The sequence below is a fragment of the Lonchura striata genome, chromosome 1A (assembly GCF_050655825.1).
Source record: "Lonchura striata isolate lonStrDom1 chromosome 1A, ASM5065582v1, whole genome shotgun sequence".
NCBI lineage: Eukaryota > Metazoa > Chordata > Aves > Passeriformes > Estrildidae > Lonchura > Lonchura striata.
The window spans coordinates 37,519,668-37,538,178 of NC_140741.1; the positions used below are offsets into that span (position 1 = coordinate 37,519,668).

General features: G+C 39.7%; 1 protein-coding gene across 2 annotated transcripts in view; it reads left to right on the forward strand.

Moving 5' to 3' along the window:
* The first annotated feature begins 4,843 nt into the window (after positions 1-4,843).
* ASZ1 (ankyrin repeat, SAM and basic leucine zipper domain containing 1) overlaps positions 4,844-18,511 on the forward strand; it is a 36,523-nt gene continuing 22,855 nt past the window's right edge. The window contains exons 1-4 of one of the 2 annotated variants that reach the window (XM_021553458.3): positions 4,844-5,060; positions 6,645-6,741; positions 11,569-11,691; positions 14,401-14,512. In XM_021553458.3, the coding sequence (XP_021409133.3) occupies positions 4,956-5,060; positions 6,645-6,741; positions 11,569-11,691; positions 14,401-14,512 (437 nt within the window). In that variant the 5' untranslated portion in view covers positions 4,844-4,955. Of the gene's footprint in view, positions 5,061-6,644; positions 6,742-6,773; positions 10,700-11,568; positions 11,692-14,400; positions 14,513-18,511 lie in introns of those variants that run through there. The other variant, XM_085568321.1, reaches the window with a different exon arrangement.

Sequence of the window (18,511 nt, forward strand, 5' to 3'; positions counted from 1 at the left end):
GTCTCTTCCACTGATAGACACTTCTACACATAAATTTTGAAAGTAGAATAAGAATGCAAGTATAAGACAGCTAGAAAACAGTACAACGTCTTTGAATGGTTTTCCCACATGGTATGTTCTCATTATTCAACTGTTGGTATTTGTAACAATTTTAGATTATACCACTGGGGATGTGGACAGTATCACAATTACTCTTAAAGAGAAGACCTTAAAGCAGATGTAAAGGATATTATGACTTTGCTGGAAAAGATAGATGAGATTAAAGGAATTAGTAGGAAAGTTCAGTTAGCACATCCTAGGAATTCAGTGAGGGGCTGAACAGTTCCTCTCAGAAGAGAAACAGAGATTTTAGGAGCTCTGAATTACTAGCATTACTTTGGAGAGCCAGAATAATAGATCATAATATAAAATACCATCCCGATTTAATAAACTCAAACAAAACAAGTCTAAAAGACAATATATGGGTGAGAGTTCTCACAATGCCCAGAGACTAGTGGTGGGCAGCCCTAGCAGCTGTAAAAGTAAGAGATAACCAATAACTTAATATCCTGTGGTAGACCTATAGCAAGCCCATTCAGTATGAAGATGTGACAGATTGTATGCTTTGCTAACAAAAGAAAAGAAAGAGAAAAAAGCAATATGAACCACCAAACACAATAAAGAAAAAACAGCTTTTGATTCAAAATCAGTTCCTTTTCCAAGAAGCCAGATTCCTTTTGAATTGGTCAAAGCAAAATGAGAATGTGGCAACCAATAAAAATACTACATATATGAATATACTGAAATATGTGGATAACCTTCAATCTTGATAAAAGTAGTAAGACAAAGTGAGAAATCAGAATAAAAGGTAAATGGTGCAGAAAGCTCAAAGCAGCACTTGATCATTATAAACTGCCTTTAGAAAATTCAAACATTTGAGTTTCTAAGAGACAGGCAATACTATTACAAGTGGTTGCCTGAGTACCAGCAGAAAGTCAACAGGCTGAAACAAGAAGGTACTCACCATGATAACGAAGTGGGAGTACTGCCAGTTAAGATTAAGGGGACGAAACAGCATAGAACAGAGTAGAGATAATGAAGGAATGAGGAATTTTTAATAGAGAGGTTGCATCTAGTAATATCAGGAGTTGTTCTGACATGGACCTGCTACACAGACCAAAGCTTCTAGGTTATATGAAAATAAGCTAAAAATCTGACTAAGTGACACTAAAATAAACTATATTCAGCACCCTAATTATTTGTCTAGGTTTTTTAACACATTATTGTAATAATAAAAAATATTTTCACAACAGGATTCAGATTTACATCATGTCCATGAATTCCCCACTAAGTATGGGGAATTTTGACAATGGCTTAATGCTTCTTCCAGAAAATCAAACAGAAAATCAGTTGGTATACAACTTATACTCACATGTTTGGCAGCAGATTGAAAGTTTTACATCAGGTACCATCCAGATAGATTTGGTAAAGTGGACCAGAGGAACACTGAATTATAAGCAAAACAGATAAAATTAAATGCTTTCCATCTTTTTAAGTCCATTAGAGTGATGACTGAAATAATTATAAACAACTCAGTTTGCTACAGTGCAGCATCTAAACAAAATTTCAGGATGGCAAAACTAAAACTGATTTAGCACTAAGGGTGATTTCAGATCATTGAAAGAATGCAGACCATTTAAGTGCTTTTTAGATAATAACTATCCATCTTTATACTTGAAATACCTTAAATATAAGAGATGCTACAGTTATTTACAAGCCTGCTGAAAAATCATCCAGGACAATATAAACTAGTTTGTTTCCCATTTGTTTCATGAACATGACCTGTTAAATTGCAATCACTTGTGCTACTTTATTGGACTTTTTTCAAATTATGCAAATTCCTGGATGTACTGCTCTTAGCCATGGAACTGGTACAGCTGTTAATTCACCATCTCCCAGATGAACATTTACTAGTAATTTGTCAATTCTGTAGACCCAGAGTTACCAAGCCTCTCTGAAAATGAGGATCTCCTACAATTTTCCCAGGTTGAGCCATACTGTATCACCTCCTGCATGTAAAATAAGTACTGCACAGCAACAAGAAAAGATGTTGGGAAGTGTTTCTACAGGAGTATGTAAAAACACACTGATATCTGGCAAATATGGATGACAGCCAGGACTTACCATATTATCAACCAAAATAAGCCTGCCTAGCTGAAAAATCAAGACAGACTTCAAGGTCACAAATAAGCTGGAGTACAAGGAATGTAAAAAAGGAGAGTACATAAAAAATAATGTCTGATTTACACTACCAAGCAAACACAAAAGGAGAAATCACCTGCTACCAGCTTCTGTATGATTGTCTTGTTCACATCTGAAACAGCTATAGGGCACACTGGCTGCAAGGTTCTTTTACACTGTGAGCCTTTGAAAGGAGTTAGGATTTTTTCTTTTAACACTAGGTACTAGTGTCAGGCCTGTTACTGAGAATGACCTTCCTAGAGTGCTGCCCTTTGAGAAAGCAGCAGCATGTAGGTTGCATTCTATGTGCCTGTTGTGACATTTTAATTTGGATGGGTTATAATGCAGAGAAAAGGGGGGAAAAATCAGATAAACCAACCAACCACCTCCAAATCTGAAACCTGAACCAGTACAAATAAATCGCAATTGTCAAATACTAAGCAACTGGTAGTGTATTAAAGGTAATGAATTTACTCATAGTACCAAGCACCAGTTAGAAATAACTCTCTTGGAACAGGTGATGTCAGTTGTAAAACATCACACGCAGTTGTCTTTAGCCACGGGGGTATAGTTCTACTAGCAAGTCCATCTTCTGTATCACAGCTAAGCTAAATGAATAATAATATGGAAGCTTGATTCTGGTTATGGTTATTATAAAGTTGAGTACCTGTAGATTCAATACAGATACAGAGGAGCTGCACAAAAAAGGCATAACTACTACTTTTCCTCTTCAGGAAAACAAGAAATATTCAGACCAGTACTAAAAAAATCCTGAAAACTTAGAATAAAAGCTACCATTTTATAAGAACTGATATGGCTACAAAAACATCAATTATTACACATGATAAGCAATATATCTCTATTACCAAATATTTTAAACAGAAATTTTGTGTATACAGCTAAATAAAAAAAATAAGCATATAAAGCTAAGCCTTCATATAGAAGCATGTATTACAACTGAGTCAATTTTAGCAATCTTTGCTCTGAGGAGGCTGTGTGAAAAGAAGGGGGTTTGCATTTCTATCAAGTTTCCAGAACTGGAAGTTTCTCTCATGGGAGTTCATTTAAAGTGTTCACCTAGTTCTTACACCAGAGTTCCTCATTGTTAAGAATCTGACTTTCATTATACTTTAATGCAAACAGGCTGTCATATTTAACAGACAAGCACATAAAATCTAGAAAATGCAGCTACTAAAAATGTCAAGTGGGCACTATTGAAATATGCAGACCATGCAGGTCTCTTTTTTCATAAGTGCAATTTTTATAGCACTTAATATGTTCTAAGCATAATTCTAGCTAACCTGCAAATCTCAATATCGAAAAAGTTGCCTTACACATTGCATTGCATTAAGAAACAAAAGTTAAGCAAAAAATAAATGAGAAAATTTTCACAGACACCTTCTGAACAAGATGAGGGTAATTTTTGTTAAAATTAACTTGCCAAAATTACATTTTTACAGTGTCATGAGCACAAGGACTACATTTATTATTTTGTACTCTTCTCCAAAACCAAACTCTTCCTCTGTCAGTGGATGCTCAAATTCATTTCAATCTGGGGCAAAGTCTGAGATTAGCTCAAGGAGCAATGATGCCTGTGCATGAAATACAGAATGTCATTCCTCATTTCTTCTTCAGACTTTCGACGAACTTGGTGATGGATGAGACATTATTATCGGTCATTAGAAAGAACTCTAACACAGCTCTGAAATGTAAAGCAATGCCTTATATAGCCGGGCTGGAGGTCCAAAGCCTGGCTCATTATGCGCAGCTGCTGTCAGCGTTCCCACACGGTGTCCCCACCGCAGGCTCGGGCTCTGTGACACTGCGTCTCCACACAGCAGCGGCGCCACAGCTGCCGCTGGCTGAGGCGGCGTGGAAGGAGCGTCTAATGACGTCCGCAGTTAAAGAGAGGAACTCCTCTCTTTTGCCTTGAATCCACACATACAGACCAGCCATAGACTTAAAGACACAACCTCACACACGGCTTTGCTGCGTCTCCCAGCACCCACAAAGCAGCGGAGCCACGAGTGCGCCGTGTCACAGCCCCACGAGCTTACAGCGCCGCTGTGACCGAGTCCCTGTATCCCACACCGCGCCCGGCGCGGAGCGGCGCCGTCCAGGGCGGAGCGGCGCTGCCCTCCCCGCCCGGCACGGCTCCCGCCCCGCCCCGGGCACGGCTCCCGGCCCCCCGGGCACGGCTCCGCTCCGCCCCGGGCACGGCTCCCGCCCCGCCCCGCCCGGCACGGCTCCCGCCCGCCCGGCACGGCTCCCGCCCCCCCGGGCACGGCTCCCGCCCCCCCGGCACGGCTCCCGCCCCCCGGGCACGGCTCCCGGCCCCCCGGGCACGGCTCCGCCCCGTCCCGGGCACGGCTCCCGCCCCGCCCCGGGCACGGCTCCCGGCCCCCCGGGCACGGCTCCGCCCCGCCCCGGGCACGGCTCCCGCCCGCCCGGCACGGCTCCCGCCCCCCCGGGCACGGCTCCCGCCCGCCCGGCACGGCTCCGCCCCGCCCCGGGCACGGCTCCCGCCCGCCCGGGCACGGCTCCGCCCCCCGGGCACGGCTCCCGCCCCCCGGGCACGGCTCCCGCCCCCCGGGCACGGCTCCCGCCCCCCCGGCACGGCTCCCGCCCCCGGCACGGCTCCGCCCGGGGCGGGGCCGGGCGCAGCGCGGGAGAGCGGCCGCCAGGGCCGCGTGCCGCCCCTGCGCTGAGGCGAGGCGCGCGCGGGAAGCGCCGGCATGGCCACCGTGATGTGCTCGTTCCGCGTCGTGGCGGGCGGCGACGAGGGCAGCGACAGCGATGACGGCGACTGGGACATTGGCGTCGTGCGGCAGGAGCCGCAGGTGGGGCCGGGCCTCCCTGCGCCTGGGGCTCGGCAGCCGCGGCCGGGCGGTCTCGGGCTGGGGGGCGGCCTCGGCCGGAAGCGTGAGGGGAGGGCAGTGCGGTGGGTCCCAGGGGAGGGCGCGGCTGGTGCTTCCTCTCAGGCTATCTCCTACCAGGGTAATGCTAGTGTGCCCTCAACCCAGTAAATGAAACCTGAGCTGTAGGGGTTTGTCTTAGTACCAAAACCCTTAATGTTTATTTAAAAGCTGTTTCTGCCCTTAAGTAGCAGACCCTAGCCCTACTCGTATTTCAGCCTGAGAGTAAATTTGAAAGTGCCCAGGGGCCTGTAAAGCTATTTTATATCTTAAATCTTTTGAGACTATTTCTGGCTAACTTAAAGATTTCAGTGGTTTTATTCCATCTAACAGGTGTGAAGTATCCATCAGTGTGAGGTAGGGGAGAGAAACCCTCACCATCGGTGAGGGTTTTTAAGTGTGGGTTTGTCTCATGACCAGAATTGAAAAATGGAAGTATAACTGAATTCTTGAAGTCTTAGGCTAAAGGTTATAGCCAGTGTTTAAGAGGCCTTGACCTTTAAATAGATGTTCCTATCCAAAGATACGTGTTGTTTGAAAATTGTTGTCTGATTAGAATAAAAAAAGGGCTAAAGTGTTCAATTGATTGTTTCTCACCTGTGGTTCTCTAGACACTTTTGTTAGTCTTTACAAAAGTTATCATAAAGATGCCCCCCCAATGTGCTGTCAAATGTGTATATTTCTAAGTTATAAACTGTGAGTTAAAAACTTATGACAAAGTAAAAGACAACTTCATTTCAAACCCACTTCTATCTCTAAGGAAACTCGCGAATAATCAGTCCTCTGCTTACCAGTGTATGTAAATATTCTGTACACTTGATACAGCTCCAGCAGCAATCTTCAGCTGCATCTGCAGCTTTAATAGAGAACAAATCTATGATGCTTTTGAAAACAACTTAAATTAGGCAACTGTCTGATGCATAAACTAGTCTTTTGGTCAGTGCTTTTTTCAGCCAGAACATTTATGATGCAGCACTACAAATGCCTCTGTCGCCACAGAATTAGGATGACAGAGGAGCTGTAGCCCTTCACAGCAGTAGACTTGTACTCTTAGGCCAGACAGTCACTGAGGTCCCTTGACTCAAGCTCAAACTTTCATATCTGATACTTGTACTTTACAATATATGAAATGTACAAAAAAAAGGTATATAAATGCATTACAAAGTTTTTCTAGTGCCATAAGATGAAAAAGGACCTTAATTGAAATCAAATTATGGTAAGTAAAGTTGAGAGCAGCATGGGAGGATAGCAGGTTTGTTGAAAATGAAAATATTTCCATTTTCAGAGAATGCAGCCTCTCAGAAAAATTTATTTTAAAACTTAAGCTTTATAGTAGACCCTGAGCAGATCTATGGAGATAGAAGAGCAAAAGTTATACGTTGCTTTTTCCCCTCTTCTATGCTATGTCCTTTCAGAGATTATTAGTGCTTTTATACTGAAACCAAGCTATATTGTTCTTACCTTGAAGCAGTCTCCAGATTTTGACTTAATTTTTCTTTGTTTATCTAGCAATTGGATCAAATGTTGCAGGTGGACAAGCATGAGGCATTAAAGAAGGCTCTGTTTCGTGGTGATGTGTCGTTAATTGAAGAACTCTTAAACTCGGGTGAGGAAAAGTCAGTTACACAGTTGAATATTTTTTATTGGACTTGGTAAAAATTACAGTTCTCATTTAAAATAAGACTATATATCCTTTACTGGAAACATTCACATGTTCCTACATGCACTCAACACATTATTTTGAAAGATTAAATTACTTTTTCAGTGACTCAGATTCAGTATTTCAGCATGCTCCTTCTAATTTATGTTTCTTTTGTCAGTTAGGAGCTTTGAAAATAGAGAAAAGTATGTTTGAACTATGAAATAAGGGATTTCTTTGTTTTCAGATGCATCTTTAACATGCAAATAGTAGTTACAAACACTGAGTTAGAGGTGATTTTAATTGAGGGGGAGAATTCAGTGGGTGGTCTTTGGTGTTGAAGGTTATAAAGAAGAGGAGGCTAACCGTTTTTATTTTAATGTTCCCCCAGTTTGGAAATTCCTTTTCCTCTTTTTTATTTTCCTTCCCTTCACAGCAGTGGTAAGTCTCTGGTATGTGCCCTGTGTAATATTGCTGTCTTGGCAACATCAGCTGAACAAAGATTTTGTCATTCTAAAAGGTCTAACAGGTTTTTTGTGGCATTTGTCACTAAAAAGTAGTCTGTTTTAACACTGAAAGCCTTTTCCCCTGTTCTGTTACTCAGTATTTGTCTTTAATGTGTTTGTTAATCAGTGTTAGGAAGATTGGATCACTTATTCAAGCATCCAGGGCAATCAGAAACTGCATAGCTGAGTTGACCTGCCTGGTGATAATTGTCAGGAAGTTCTGCTTCAGCAAGCAAGGAGAATATAGTAACCAAGAGCTTGTTCTCTGAGGAAAATATGTCTTAGGGAAGAAAGTAATTTCTTGGTTAGCAATGGGCTTTTCTGAGTTTTGAAACAATGACATTATTTGCCCTTTTAGAAGCCAACTGTTTCTCACCACAATGGGGGAATGGTTTTCTTTGTAAATTAAACAAAACTACTGCACGACTGAAACACAAGAAGTGCAGTACAAGCATGAAATTCATCTGTCTTGCTTTGAGAAAATATATTCTTATTTATGAGTAGAGTTTCAGTGATGTCTGTGCCTCAGATTGCTTATTTGTTTTGCTACACCATCCATTTTAAATTGGTGTGTATTGCAGTCAAACAGCAATTGTTCACTTTCTGTGCTGATGCCTGCTACACAGTGATGTTCTGTGCTGTTGGAAGATCACTAGGAGCATAGGTTGAGGCTGAGGATTCGTGTAGTCTAGTTTCCTGTCTCCTGAAACAAACAAGACAGTATTATAAAAGAATATATGATTTCCTTAAAATGGGACCAACGGTACATTCTGATGCATCCAGTTCTGTTCTGCAAAGCAGTAAAACACAGTGCCTATTATGGTGGTCTTCCTGAAGAAGAGTAACATTGTCCTTCAGGGGATCTGTGCTCAGATTAAATATTTGTCTCCAGAAATACCTTTACTAAAGAAGAGCGTGTAGGAGGCTTACTACCAGCAGTCAGCCATACTCAAGGTTTTTGTTGGGACTGGATTTCCTAGTAAGAGTTGAGGCTATTCCTTCAGGTAGAGTGAGATGGTGTTGTCTTCTGGCTTGGTTAGATGTTGCCTTAGTAATTTTGATGCTGAAGCAGTTTTACAGAGCTTCTTTAGGAGATGGACAAGCACGATGTTTTTCCTTACCACTTCTGTTAAATGGCAACTTAGGAAAAAGTTTCTAAAGTAATGCAAGCAAGTAGCACCTTCAAAGATGATTTGGACATTTTGGTTTGCTTAGGAGTAAAATACTTCACACCATGTAATTAATGTGTTCCATTTCCTAAAATAGAATTAGAAGTTATGACTTCATGACAGTTTAGGCAGATTAAAAATATTGACTAAAGTCAAATCCTCCATTTTCCTTCAGCAGTTTGTTCCACTTATGTCTTTGAATGAGTGCTAGAACTTATCTCATCTTTTGTGAACCAGTTCAGGGAATTATTAGTAGTAGTAAACAACAGGAATGGTAGGGTGCCTAGTGTGTGAGAATAATTTTTCAGCTAATTTAGGACTCTGAACCCTGAGTCAGGTGACTACCATAGCTGGCCCAGCAGAGGGAGACATCAGCAGCTCTAATATGACTCAGCTTTAAGGTCGGAGCAGACCTAAGTGCAGACAGATTTAAATCAGTACTTCTGCTAGAGAAAAGTCTTAGAGAATCAAGCATTTTAGAACTTCCCCTTAGGTAAGTGGTGTCTGAATGTGAATGGATTCCAACACTGAGAGCTGTTCTTTAACTGAATGAAAGTCAAGACCTCATATTTTTGGTGTCAAACATGGAATTATTTAGCAGAGATACATTTTTCTCTATAAAAAAGATTTTCTACTATAGCTATTATTAGCCACAGTTGAGAAAGTATCTGGAAGGGGTAGAGGAGAAACAGTAATAGTCACAAAAAAAAAAAATTCCTACTTTGCTGTTCTTTTGCTTCACTATTATTCATATTCTCCACATGGTTTCTGCTGTAGAGTTTGTCTGTGGCTAGAATGTGTTTATCCTCTTTGCTGCTTAAACAGGAAGATATTTATCTGTAACTCAGATTGTAAAGAAGAATGTTGCATCTAGTTTGTCTCCTAGCTGTAATTTGTGGGGCCATGTAAGAAAAGCTCCTCTTCCCGTACCTACAGAGGAACACTGATAATGGCAGGTGGAGGAGTCCAAATAATGCCATGTGTCTGTGATGCCAGCAGCTGGAGGGGGATGGATGACATGCTGATACCAGTGCTGCTGTGTCCGTAAGAGAGCTCTGTTTGTGTTGATCACTGTGACCAGTGGTGGGTGTGTGTGTGTGCCTGCTGAGAATACACCCTCAGCAATGATATGGGTTGGACCTGTGGTTCTGGAGTGCAGCAGCCTCACTTCTCTCTGGCTATTGCATCTGGCCTGACTTTTCACTAAAAAGTGTTTTTTTCCTGGGCTTCACTGTTCTCTTGAGAAAATCTTAAGGATCATTTTAAATGCTGAACTAACACTGCTTACTTCAATAACAGCTCATGTAATGAGAGTAGTAACCTGTTTGAGTAGTCATCAAGGTGAGACATTTCTGGTTTAGTCAACAACTTCTATAATGAAGCAGCCAAGAAGCCACATGACTGTTCCTGTTTCAATTGTCCTTTCTTTGTCTTCCTCTGGGATTACAGCTTGTTTGCATTGGGACCATCAGTACCACTGAGTGGTACTTCAAGACAACCACTACCAGGATGGTAGGAGACTATGCAGGACAAATAACATAGTGGCAAAGAGACCATTCTACTTCTAGAACTTGGAAAAAGCGCCAGCATCTTGGCAGATACTGACTGCTCTCCATGGAAAGAAAGCATTGAGGAAAATGCCTTCTCAAGAGTTTTAATAAAGTCTATATATAACTGCCAAGTAGGTTGTTCATTACTGTTGTTCGGATATGTATTAAAGTAAAAAGTTCTAGATGGGACTGCTTTTCATCTCACGAGGTAAAGAGACTTAAAGGCTGACAGGCTGACAGTTTTGGGGTATTTTTTTACTACTGGTATTACTTCAGCGGGCTGTTGAATATCTGACTTGCTAAAATCTTGACGCGACTTACAAGGAAGTTCTGATATGACTGCTAAAGGACATTTGCTGGCTTCCCTTGTAGAACTTCTGTGAGCTTCAATGAAAAGCTTTGTACACTGCACATAGGTCAGTGTGCTGTAACATTAACTGCAGCTAGTATGTGTGCATTGCTAAGGAAACTTGATTGCAAATTCTGTGACTTGCAGGTGTTAGAATGCTTCAACACATGGCTTTCATTGAATTGTTACCTCTTTATTGATTCTGCAATTCCAGTGATCTTAAGAAATTAAAGAATCAATCCAAGAGCAGTGACCTCTTAGCCCCTCAGCTTTAATGACTTTACAGTGCTACACTGAACACATCTTTTACGTACTACCAAGACAAAGAAAGTACACATCTTGCATGAAAAAGTATGTATGTAGCTTAACTGTGACAAATTTCTTAAGATAGTTTTGGGGGGTTTTGGGAGTGTTTTTTCCTAAAGAAGTATTTTTGATTATCTGTGGTCACTGTACGACTAATATGGAATCAACCGATGGAAACTTTTCTAGAGGAGGTAATATTTGTTGAAAGATTGAAAAATGTATGCAGATACTTAATAGAAAGTTGTCAAATAAATATCTTAGTCTGGTATTTGATTCTCATTGCACTTGGGAGGGCTGGGCCGTCTGACAGGCATGCTTCCAGCCATTTTAGCCATTCTGGCTATTATGAATAGTAACAAACAATTCTGGTGATTCTGTTTGAACCTTGCATAGTCTCCTATTTTCTCTTTTTATTGACATAATATTTTGTTAGTACCAAACACAAATCTGCTAGCTAACTGTCTTGCTGTGAAGCAGGAAACCCTAGATGTTGTGATCCTAATTGCCTGACAAGCAGTTTGCTTCCACAGCAGTCTTCCTGGCTTGGCGAGAGTCAAATTTTTTCATTTTGATTGAAGAAAGCTATTGCACAGAAGTAGAGAAAACAGATTCTGTGTGCTTATATGAAATTACTTTTGCAGCTAAATATTTGGGGTTTTTAATATAGTCTTTTTGTGGCTCTTAACTCCTTCAATTGAGAACTGGACTACATTGTTGTCTGTTTTAAAAGTTGTTTTCTGATGTTCTAAATAAAGATGTATTAAAAAAAAAAATGCCGTAAGAGATTTATCTCCCTTGTACTAAATGCAAACAGGGTGTAATCTTTGTAATGATACATATTGAGAGTAAGTTTTATTAAAAAGCATGTTTGTAGTGATGCAGTTTCATGATTGTAATTTCTTTAATTTTGACAGGTATCAGCATAGAAACTAGCTTTCAGTTTGGATGGACTCCCCTGATGTGTGCTGCCAGTGTGGCTAACTTTGCAGTAGTACGTCTTCTTCTGGACAGAGGTGCTAATGCGTGTTTTGAAATAGGTAAGATGGGAATGAAAAATGCTGGCTGGTAATGCTCAGTACCAGACATTGTCCTAATCCTTATTCTCTTGTTTATATGTCTAGGGGGAAAAAAAATCAAAAGTTCACAGTGGAACTGAGACCCACTCTACCTTTCAGAGTTTTGAAGGAAAAGTAGTACTTTCAAAGTAAAAATCGTGTTCTTGGAATTCATCTGGAATTAGTTGATGCATTTTCTTGTTCTTTCTCTCTCAATTCCACTTTCCCCCACACTTCTGAAATCCTGAGTACTTTTTAAAGAAAAAAAGTAAAAAAGTACTTCCAAACACTTATTTTTAAAGAAGTGTTCGGAAGTACTTGCTCAAAAATTGCAGTATAAACTTGTACAGGTAAAACTTACTGTGTTTGATCCTGTTATGAACTATGTACGTGCAGAAACCAGATAACATCTCAAACAACATGAATAGCTTTCCAGTTCATGGGAAACTAATGTAGACTTCTCTAAAACTAGAATGAAAATTTTCTGTTAAGAAAACTGTTATTCAGTGTGGTGCACCTTTTTCTGCAAGAGTTTACCTTCTAAGTAGTATCAGTTCCTCTGTAAATCTTATTGACCTAATAATAACTCTTTTTCTACTTAAATTGTGGTTATTTTTAATCTCTTCCATTACACTGGAATATTTATCCTGCAGTACTGCCAAAGAGCAGTAATGATACTCTCCAGTAACTTGCCAGTAGTTGCAGTAGTAGTAGACTGAAATGCAGATGGTACAAATCTGGCTCTGAAAATTTTTTCTAACCTCTTAGCAGTTGACCAGAGTATGAGACTAGAGTAGATTGCCTACACCAAAAGCAATCACGCTTCTTCTAATCACTGTCCTTGTGATTTCAGAGAACATCTGTGTCTGCCTACAGCTCATACCTGTTCCTTATGTATAAAACGATAAATTGGGCAGAAACTGCTGTGGGTCATAGTTTAGGCTGACCAGGTAACCAAATGCATGGCATTTTTTCATTTGTGTAGTCAACTATCTTTGCCCAAAGTGGCACCTCACTAGGATCAGGTTTCTTGGCTTGTTTCCCTGTTAGGCTATGTAGGGAAACTGTAACTAGGACATATGGGCAGCAAAGTACTGTACAGCCAGGAGCAGTCTTGTAAGTCATTGATTTGGGTCAGGCCACGTATGTTCAGTAAAACTGTGCTATCCTAAGGGTACTAAATCTCACCATCCCTCCTGCTATTTTTTACATCAGCAGGCAACCATACTTGTGGTCCTATAATAATAATAATCCTTGAATTATTATAATCCAAATAAACAGCTGTACTATTAATCACCTTGAGTCATTCTTTAGCCATTCTTTATAACCAGTTACTTAATTTTACTCTTTTTGGTAGTCAACATGAACATTTATATTATTCACTGTCTGATGAGTTCAAAATGTTGCATCCTTGAGGAATAATTTCACCAGAACTGCTGGAGTTTTCATTTAGTCTGAACACAAACTTACATTTTTTGCAGTCTTTTACCAGTTATTCTCTGTAAAAGAGAAATCTAGGAATTCCAAGGTGTTTCTTTCCTTTTGTCTCTTACTCACCTGTATGAGGTATAGGTAGGCTAAAAGAAATTATTTTCCCACCCTAACACTGCCTCAGATAGTGAAGACAAATACAACTGCAGGTTCCTCCCAAATACCATTCCCAGAGTAACAATGCCTTATTTAAAGTTCTGCCATCGTTCCATTTATGTTGTAGTTGATAATCAGATAAAATTTCTACAAAAAAATTAGGAAATAATGTTGTAACACTTGATAGGATATGAAGTAGGTGCAGCTAATAATTGTACTTCTTAAATTGATGAAGGCATATTGGAACTTGTGAACAAGTTTGTGCAATAAACAAAATGGGCAGTTAGTCAAATGGCAGTCTTCTAAATGACAGTGGGGCCAGCTAACTAAGGCGCTGTGTTTCCCAGATGGAAACCATGGTAATCATGGGAAAGGAGGTCTCCTGTGTTCTGTGTGCAAACAGCAATTGTGCAGTTTTGATATGTGAGCCAAGATGGTATGTAGCACCCAGCTAATTTCAGAGCTGGAGAAGTAAATATGCTGGTATTCCTATAGACCATGTAGATGCTCTTTAAATCCACATCTAAACCAATACTTCTAGCACTTCTCCTGCCACCACTGGACCTTAGTAAGTTAATAAATGTAATTCTTCCTCCTAAACACCTATCATGAAGCCCTTTTGCTTTCAGTGTCTTTTGTATGGGCCTCTGTTCTCCCCCAAATTGGTGTCACTATGTGTTCATAATGCATTTCATGTACCTTTTTCTGTCCATTGCAGCTGTTACTTCCGTTTACTGGAGGGGAGGAACAGGGGGTGAATCTACTGGTGCAGAATGTGTTTTGAGAAATAAGTACCTATAGTTAAGCTCCTGTTGTAGCTTTGGGGTACTTTCAAGCTATTTTAAACTTCTGTAGGAATAGATGCTTTACTACTGTGATTCACTCTCATGTTTCTGAGTATCTCCTCAGGTGCCTTTTTTTACCTGATGATTCTAGTGATTTTCACAGACGGGAAGTCAAGATTGTTAGCCTTTTCCAAATATCGTAGAGTATCAAAATCTCAGTAGCAGCTCAGTAGCAAATAAAGACTTTTAAAGGAGCTTCTGGATTAGCATAGTATTTACATTTACATATGTAATTCCATAACTGCTAATTTCCAAACAGATAAATACACCGTGTTGATGGCAGCGTGTAGTGCACAAGCTTCAGAGGAGAACATCTTGAACACTGTCGAGCTGCTTTTATCAAGGAATGCTGACCCTAACCTTGCTTGCAGGTATTGAAAACCCCACACCTGTGAATACAGTATGGAATTTAATATTATTATACAGAGATGTGTTTATAGACATAGCTGTTATTGGTGGTTAAGAGGAAGTGTATGTACTTCTTGTAATTTCACTGCTGTTTGTATAAGACAGGATTAGTACCCAGAAACTTACACCTGTTAATACAATTGTTAATCTGAATAAATAAGACTGTGATCAGCATTATCAGATTATAAATATATTCTTCATCTGAACAAAATAAAAATTAATCTTAATTATTCATTTGACTGAAGTATAAGGGCAAGAAATATGTCCTCTGCCTTTCCTAAATCATATTGCTTCTTCTGCATAGGGATGGAAGTAAAATCAATTAATTCTTTATTTAAGTTCATATCCTACTTTTGAACTTTTTTGTGTATATCTGGCTATATTCTTTTCACAGAGTGTTTCCTCTGGAAAACAAAATTCTGCAAGTAAAATATGTTTATTCCACTGCAATGTGGAATAATTTGGATTAAAGAGGTTAAGCTCCTTTTAGAAACAAGTAATAGTGTCCTTCACTTACAACTTTGTATCCCAGCGGTTTGAAGCAAGTGCATTGTGAGATGTCTGTAGTTTTACAGTCTGATGAAATGCTTCATTTTACATCAAAAAGAAATTAATTCTGGACTGACCCCAGGATAAACTGTCATGCCTCTAATAAAAAAATACTGCTTAAGTCAACTGGGTTTTCATCTAATAGCATTTTTTTATATTACGCCTCTTTCATCACATTACCTGGGATATATAGACTGAGTAGCTCTCTAAAAAGAATAGAATTGGAGCCCTTTGGTTTTCTGTAGCAGAATTCAATTACTCAAGGCACTGAACCTTGCTATGAGCATAGTACTGATAGATAAGGAGGAAACAGTTCTGCTGAAGTGCAGCTGATGTCTGGTACCAAATTTAAATGCCATTCTTTTATTCTTATCAGAGAGACTAGAAATTGTTCATGAGAGAAGAGAAAGCTACATACTCTGAAATAATTACATAATGTTGATTCTGAAATAATTACATAATGTTATTGTCAGATAGCTGGGTGTTAGAATAAACATCCTGCTTAGAAGGTAGGGGAAGTCTTTGCATTATTAACTTTGTGTCTTGGGTGTTGGAAATGAAAGCAAGAGTGCAGAGCTGCAGGTTTGCATTTGGACAGGCCTTTGGCTAAATTTTAGGGGAAAAGAGTGTGAAAGCTGACACAAGAGGTAGGAATTCTAGTTTTTAAATTTTATTTATAAACTTAGGATATGTTTTGCATGGTTGATCTTTATATACAAATATTTATTTACTACCTCTTTGTGTCCTTAGACCTTGTGCTAACATGACCTATTCATGCATCCAGGAGATATGGTTATGGCTTTTTCACTTTTGCAGCAGTAATCTTTCTCAAATGAAAAGATAAATTAAGTGACAATCAGAAATGTCATATTTGTGCTAAATAACAGCAGAGGCTTGAAAAATCCAGACCTTGTCATCTCAAACCTTTGAGCTGCCTTTATGCCTTTCCAGTATTTGACATATGTGCATGCCACTCCATCATTGGGCCTGCTGTTTCTCATGGACTTCTTGCTCTGTGTTCAGAAATGAGAATAAAACAATAAACTGCCTTATGTGACGATAAGGGATCAAACAGCCCCTCTCTGTGGCATTGCAGTCCCATTCCACCTGTTTCATTACAGCAAACAGGATGTTCTGTGGGAGTGATGAAGAATTGTCAGTGAGTTGAGATTATTGTGAAAGTACTTCCTATGTGATCAGTTTACTGCAGGTGAAGAACTAAGATTCTCATCATTTGGTTTTCTCAGCATGTAAGAACCAGAATGATTCTAGGAAGCTTCCCTTTTGTCCACCAGCTACTGTGTGTGAATGCAAAGCAGAATGCTTAACCTTCATGTAAGCAGGGTTTAATGTTTACCCTTTCTCTGTTGCTCCATCGGGGCACCCAGTAGGCTCTTTTATTTAATGTCATCTGGAGGTGATACACAGAAACTTGGAGGGAGTGGGTCTAATTTATCAAGTGTGTGTGGAGTGGGGAAGGATTAGTGGGAAGGAAACTTGATTTTTGAAACAGAAAAAAAGAAGATTAGTTTAGGAATGGATAGGGAGATGGGTTCTTTGCAAGGGAATACGGTTCTGAGCAGAAAGTATTCAGTAGCATAACTTAGGCTATTTTTGTTAAATCAAAATTGGAAACTGAGTACTGGTGGCTGTAAAAACAGTTTTGTTGATGAGAATGTAGTGTATCAAAGCATAAGTGCTAGCTAAGGGTTTTGAAAGTCAAACAAGCAGAGTAATGGCTAGGTGAATGAAACAAGAAGGCATTGTAAAACCTGCTCTCAATAGCCATTGTAGAGCCACTATAGCCTGAATGCTTCATTTAAGTGAGTGCTACCTTGAGAAATTTGTTTTGCTTATCTCTTGTCATTCACCTTACTCTTGCTCCAAAATGTAAATTATATACTTTATCCCTTTGTAATGCCTGGAAATCTTTAAGTAGTGTTTTTAAAAACCCTTTTTAACCTGCAGTGCTTTCCTAAAGTTATACTAAAGTGTGTTCTTCCAATATTACTTTTTATATAGGATTTCCCACTTCATCACTAAATCCCACTAAGCCAGAAAATGGGCAAATATATTACCTTCTGTTGCTGTGGACACACAGTTGCCAATTAATTTCTCATTTCCAGGCTTAACATACAGCAGTGGAGTGGGGAAACTGGCTCCAAAAGCTTCTGAAGATGCTTCCTGTTTATCTGAAGAACTGTTTAGTTTACAGATCAATAGAGTAAAATAGTGTCTTGCAGCATAATTTCCTTGGTTTGGGATCTCAATAAGAAGAGATAGAGAGTAAACTTTGGGTTAAATTGTTTTCTACCTGCAATATTTGTTCTAGTATTGCTGATAGACTGGTCTAGTTAATAAGCACGTATCCAGTTATGAGACTTTATTTACAACTTGTCAAGACCATCAACTTGAAATACTGAATTTTTTATAGATCTCTCCCCAGTGGAAAGAAACCTGTGTGTAAATAGGAGACATCTTTCTTTTTAAAGTTTCCAGGAAGGTGAAGTTTGTCTTGCTTGAGATCATGATCCGAAACACAAGCACGTTTGCTTGTCAGGTGCAGTGAATTCTGCACCACAGATCGTTTAGTGACAGCTTTTCAATACATTTTTGAGTCAGATACTTGCCATCTAGGAGATAAAACTTTATCACCAATTCTGTCATGGCTCCTGATTATCCAGGATGGGTGGCTTCAGGATGGTAGGTCTGTTCTAGTCAGCTTGTTGTCTTGTGATATAAATTTTGCTCCATTTTTTCCACAAGGTAAAGTGAGCCTGTAAGAACTTTGGGTTGTATCTATGTGTACATGTCACGTACAAAATTTGGGATGGCCCTAAAAACTAAAAAACTTTCCATTTTTGTATTTTTCTCCGGTCTTAATATAAAAGCAGGGAGACTTGGAGTGCGAAACTGTATTAGAGGACATTTAGATTGGATATTAGGAAAAGGTTCTTCTGCCAGAGGGTAGTTGGGCATGGGAATCGGCTCCTAGGAAAGTGGTCATAGCACCAAGCTTGACAGAGCTCAAGAAGCATCTGGACAATGCTCTCAACCATGTGGTGTGATTCTTGGGGTTGTCATGTCTGGAGCCAGGAGTTGGACTCCAAGCCTTGTGGGTTCCTTCCACCTCAGAATTTTCTGTGACTCTAAAGATAAAAACAAACAAAAATCTCTAATTTCCATGAGACCTGGCTTTTGTATAGGCGATGCAATACTGGAAGCAAACATAGTTAGATGTTTAATTAATAAATTGCTTATATGCTTTTTAAGATTTTATATATTTACTGACTATGACTTGAGTATCATATTCAATATGGAAAAATGTCATGCAGCAAATTGTACCGTACAAAAGGACTTAATGGGTGTTTGGACAAGAAGGTCACCTGCAAACCAGACTGCTGAAACACAGC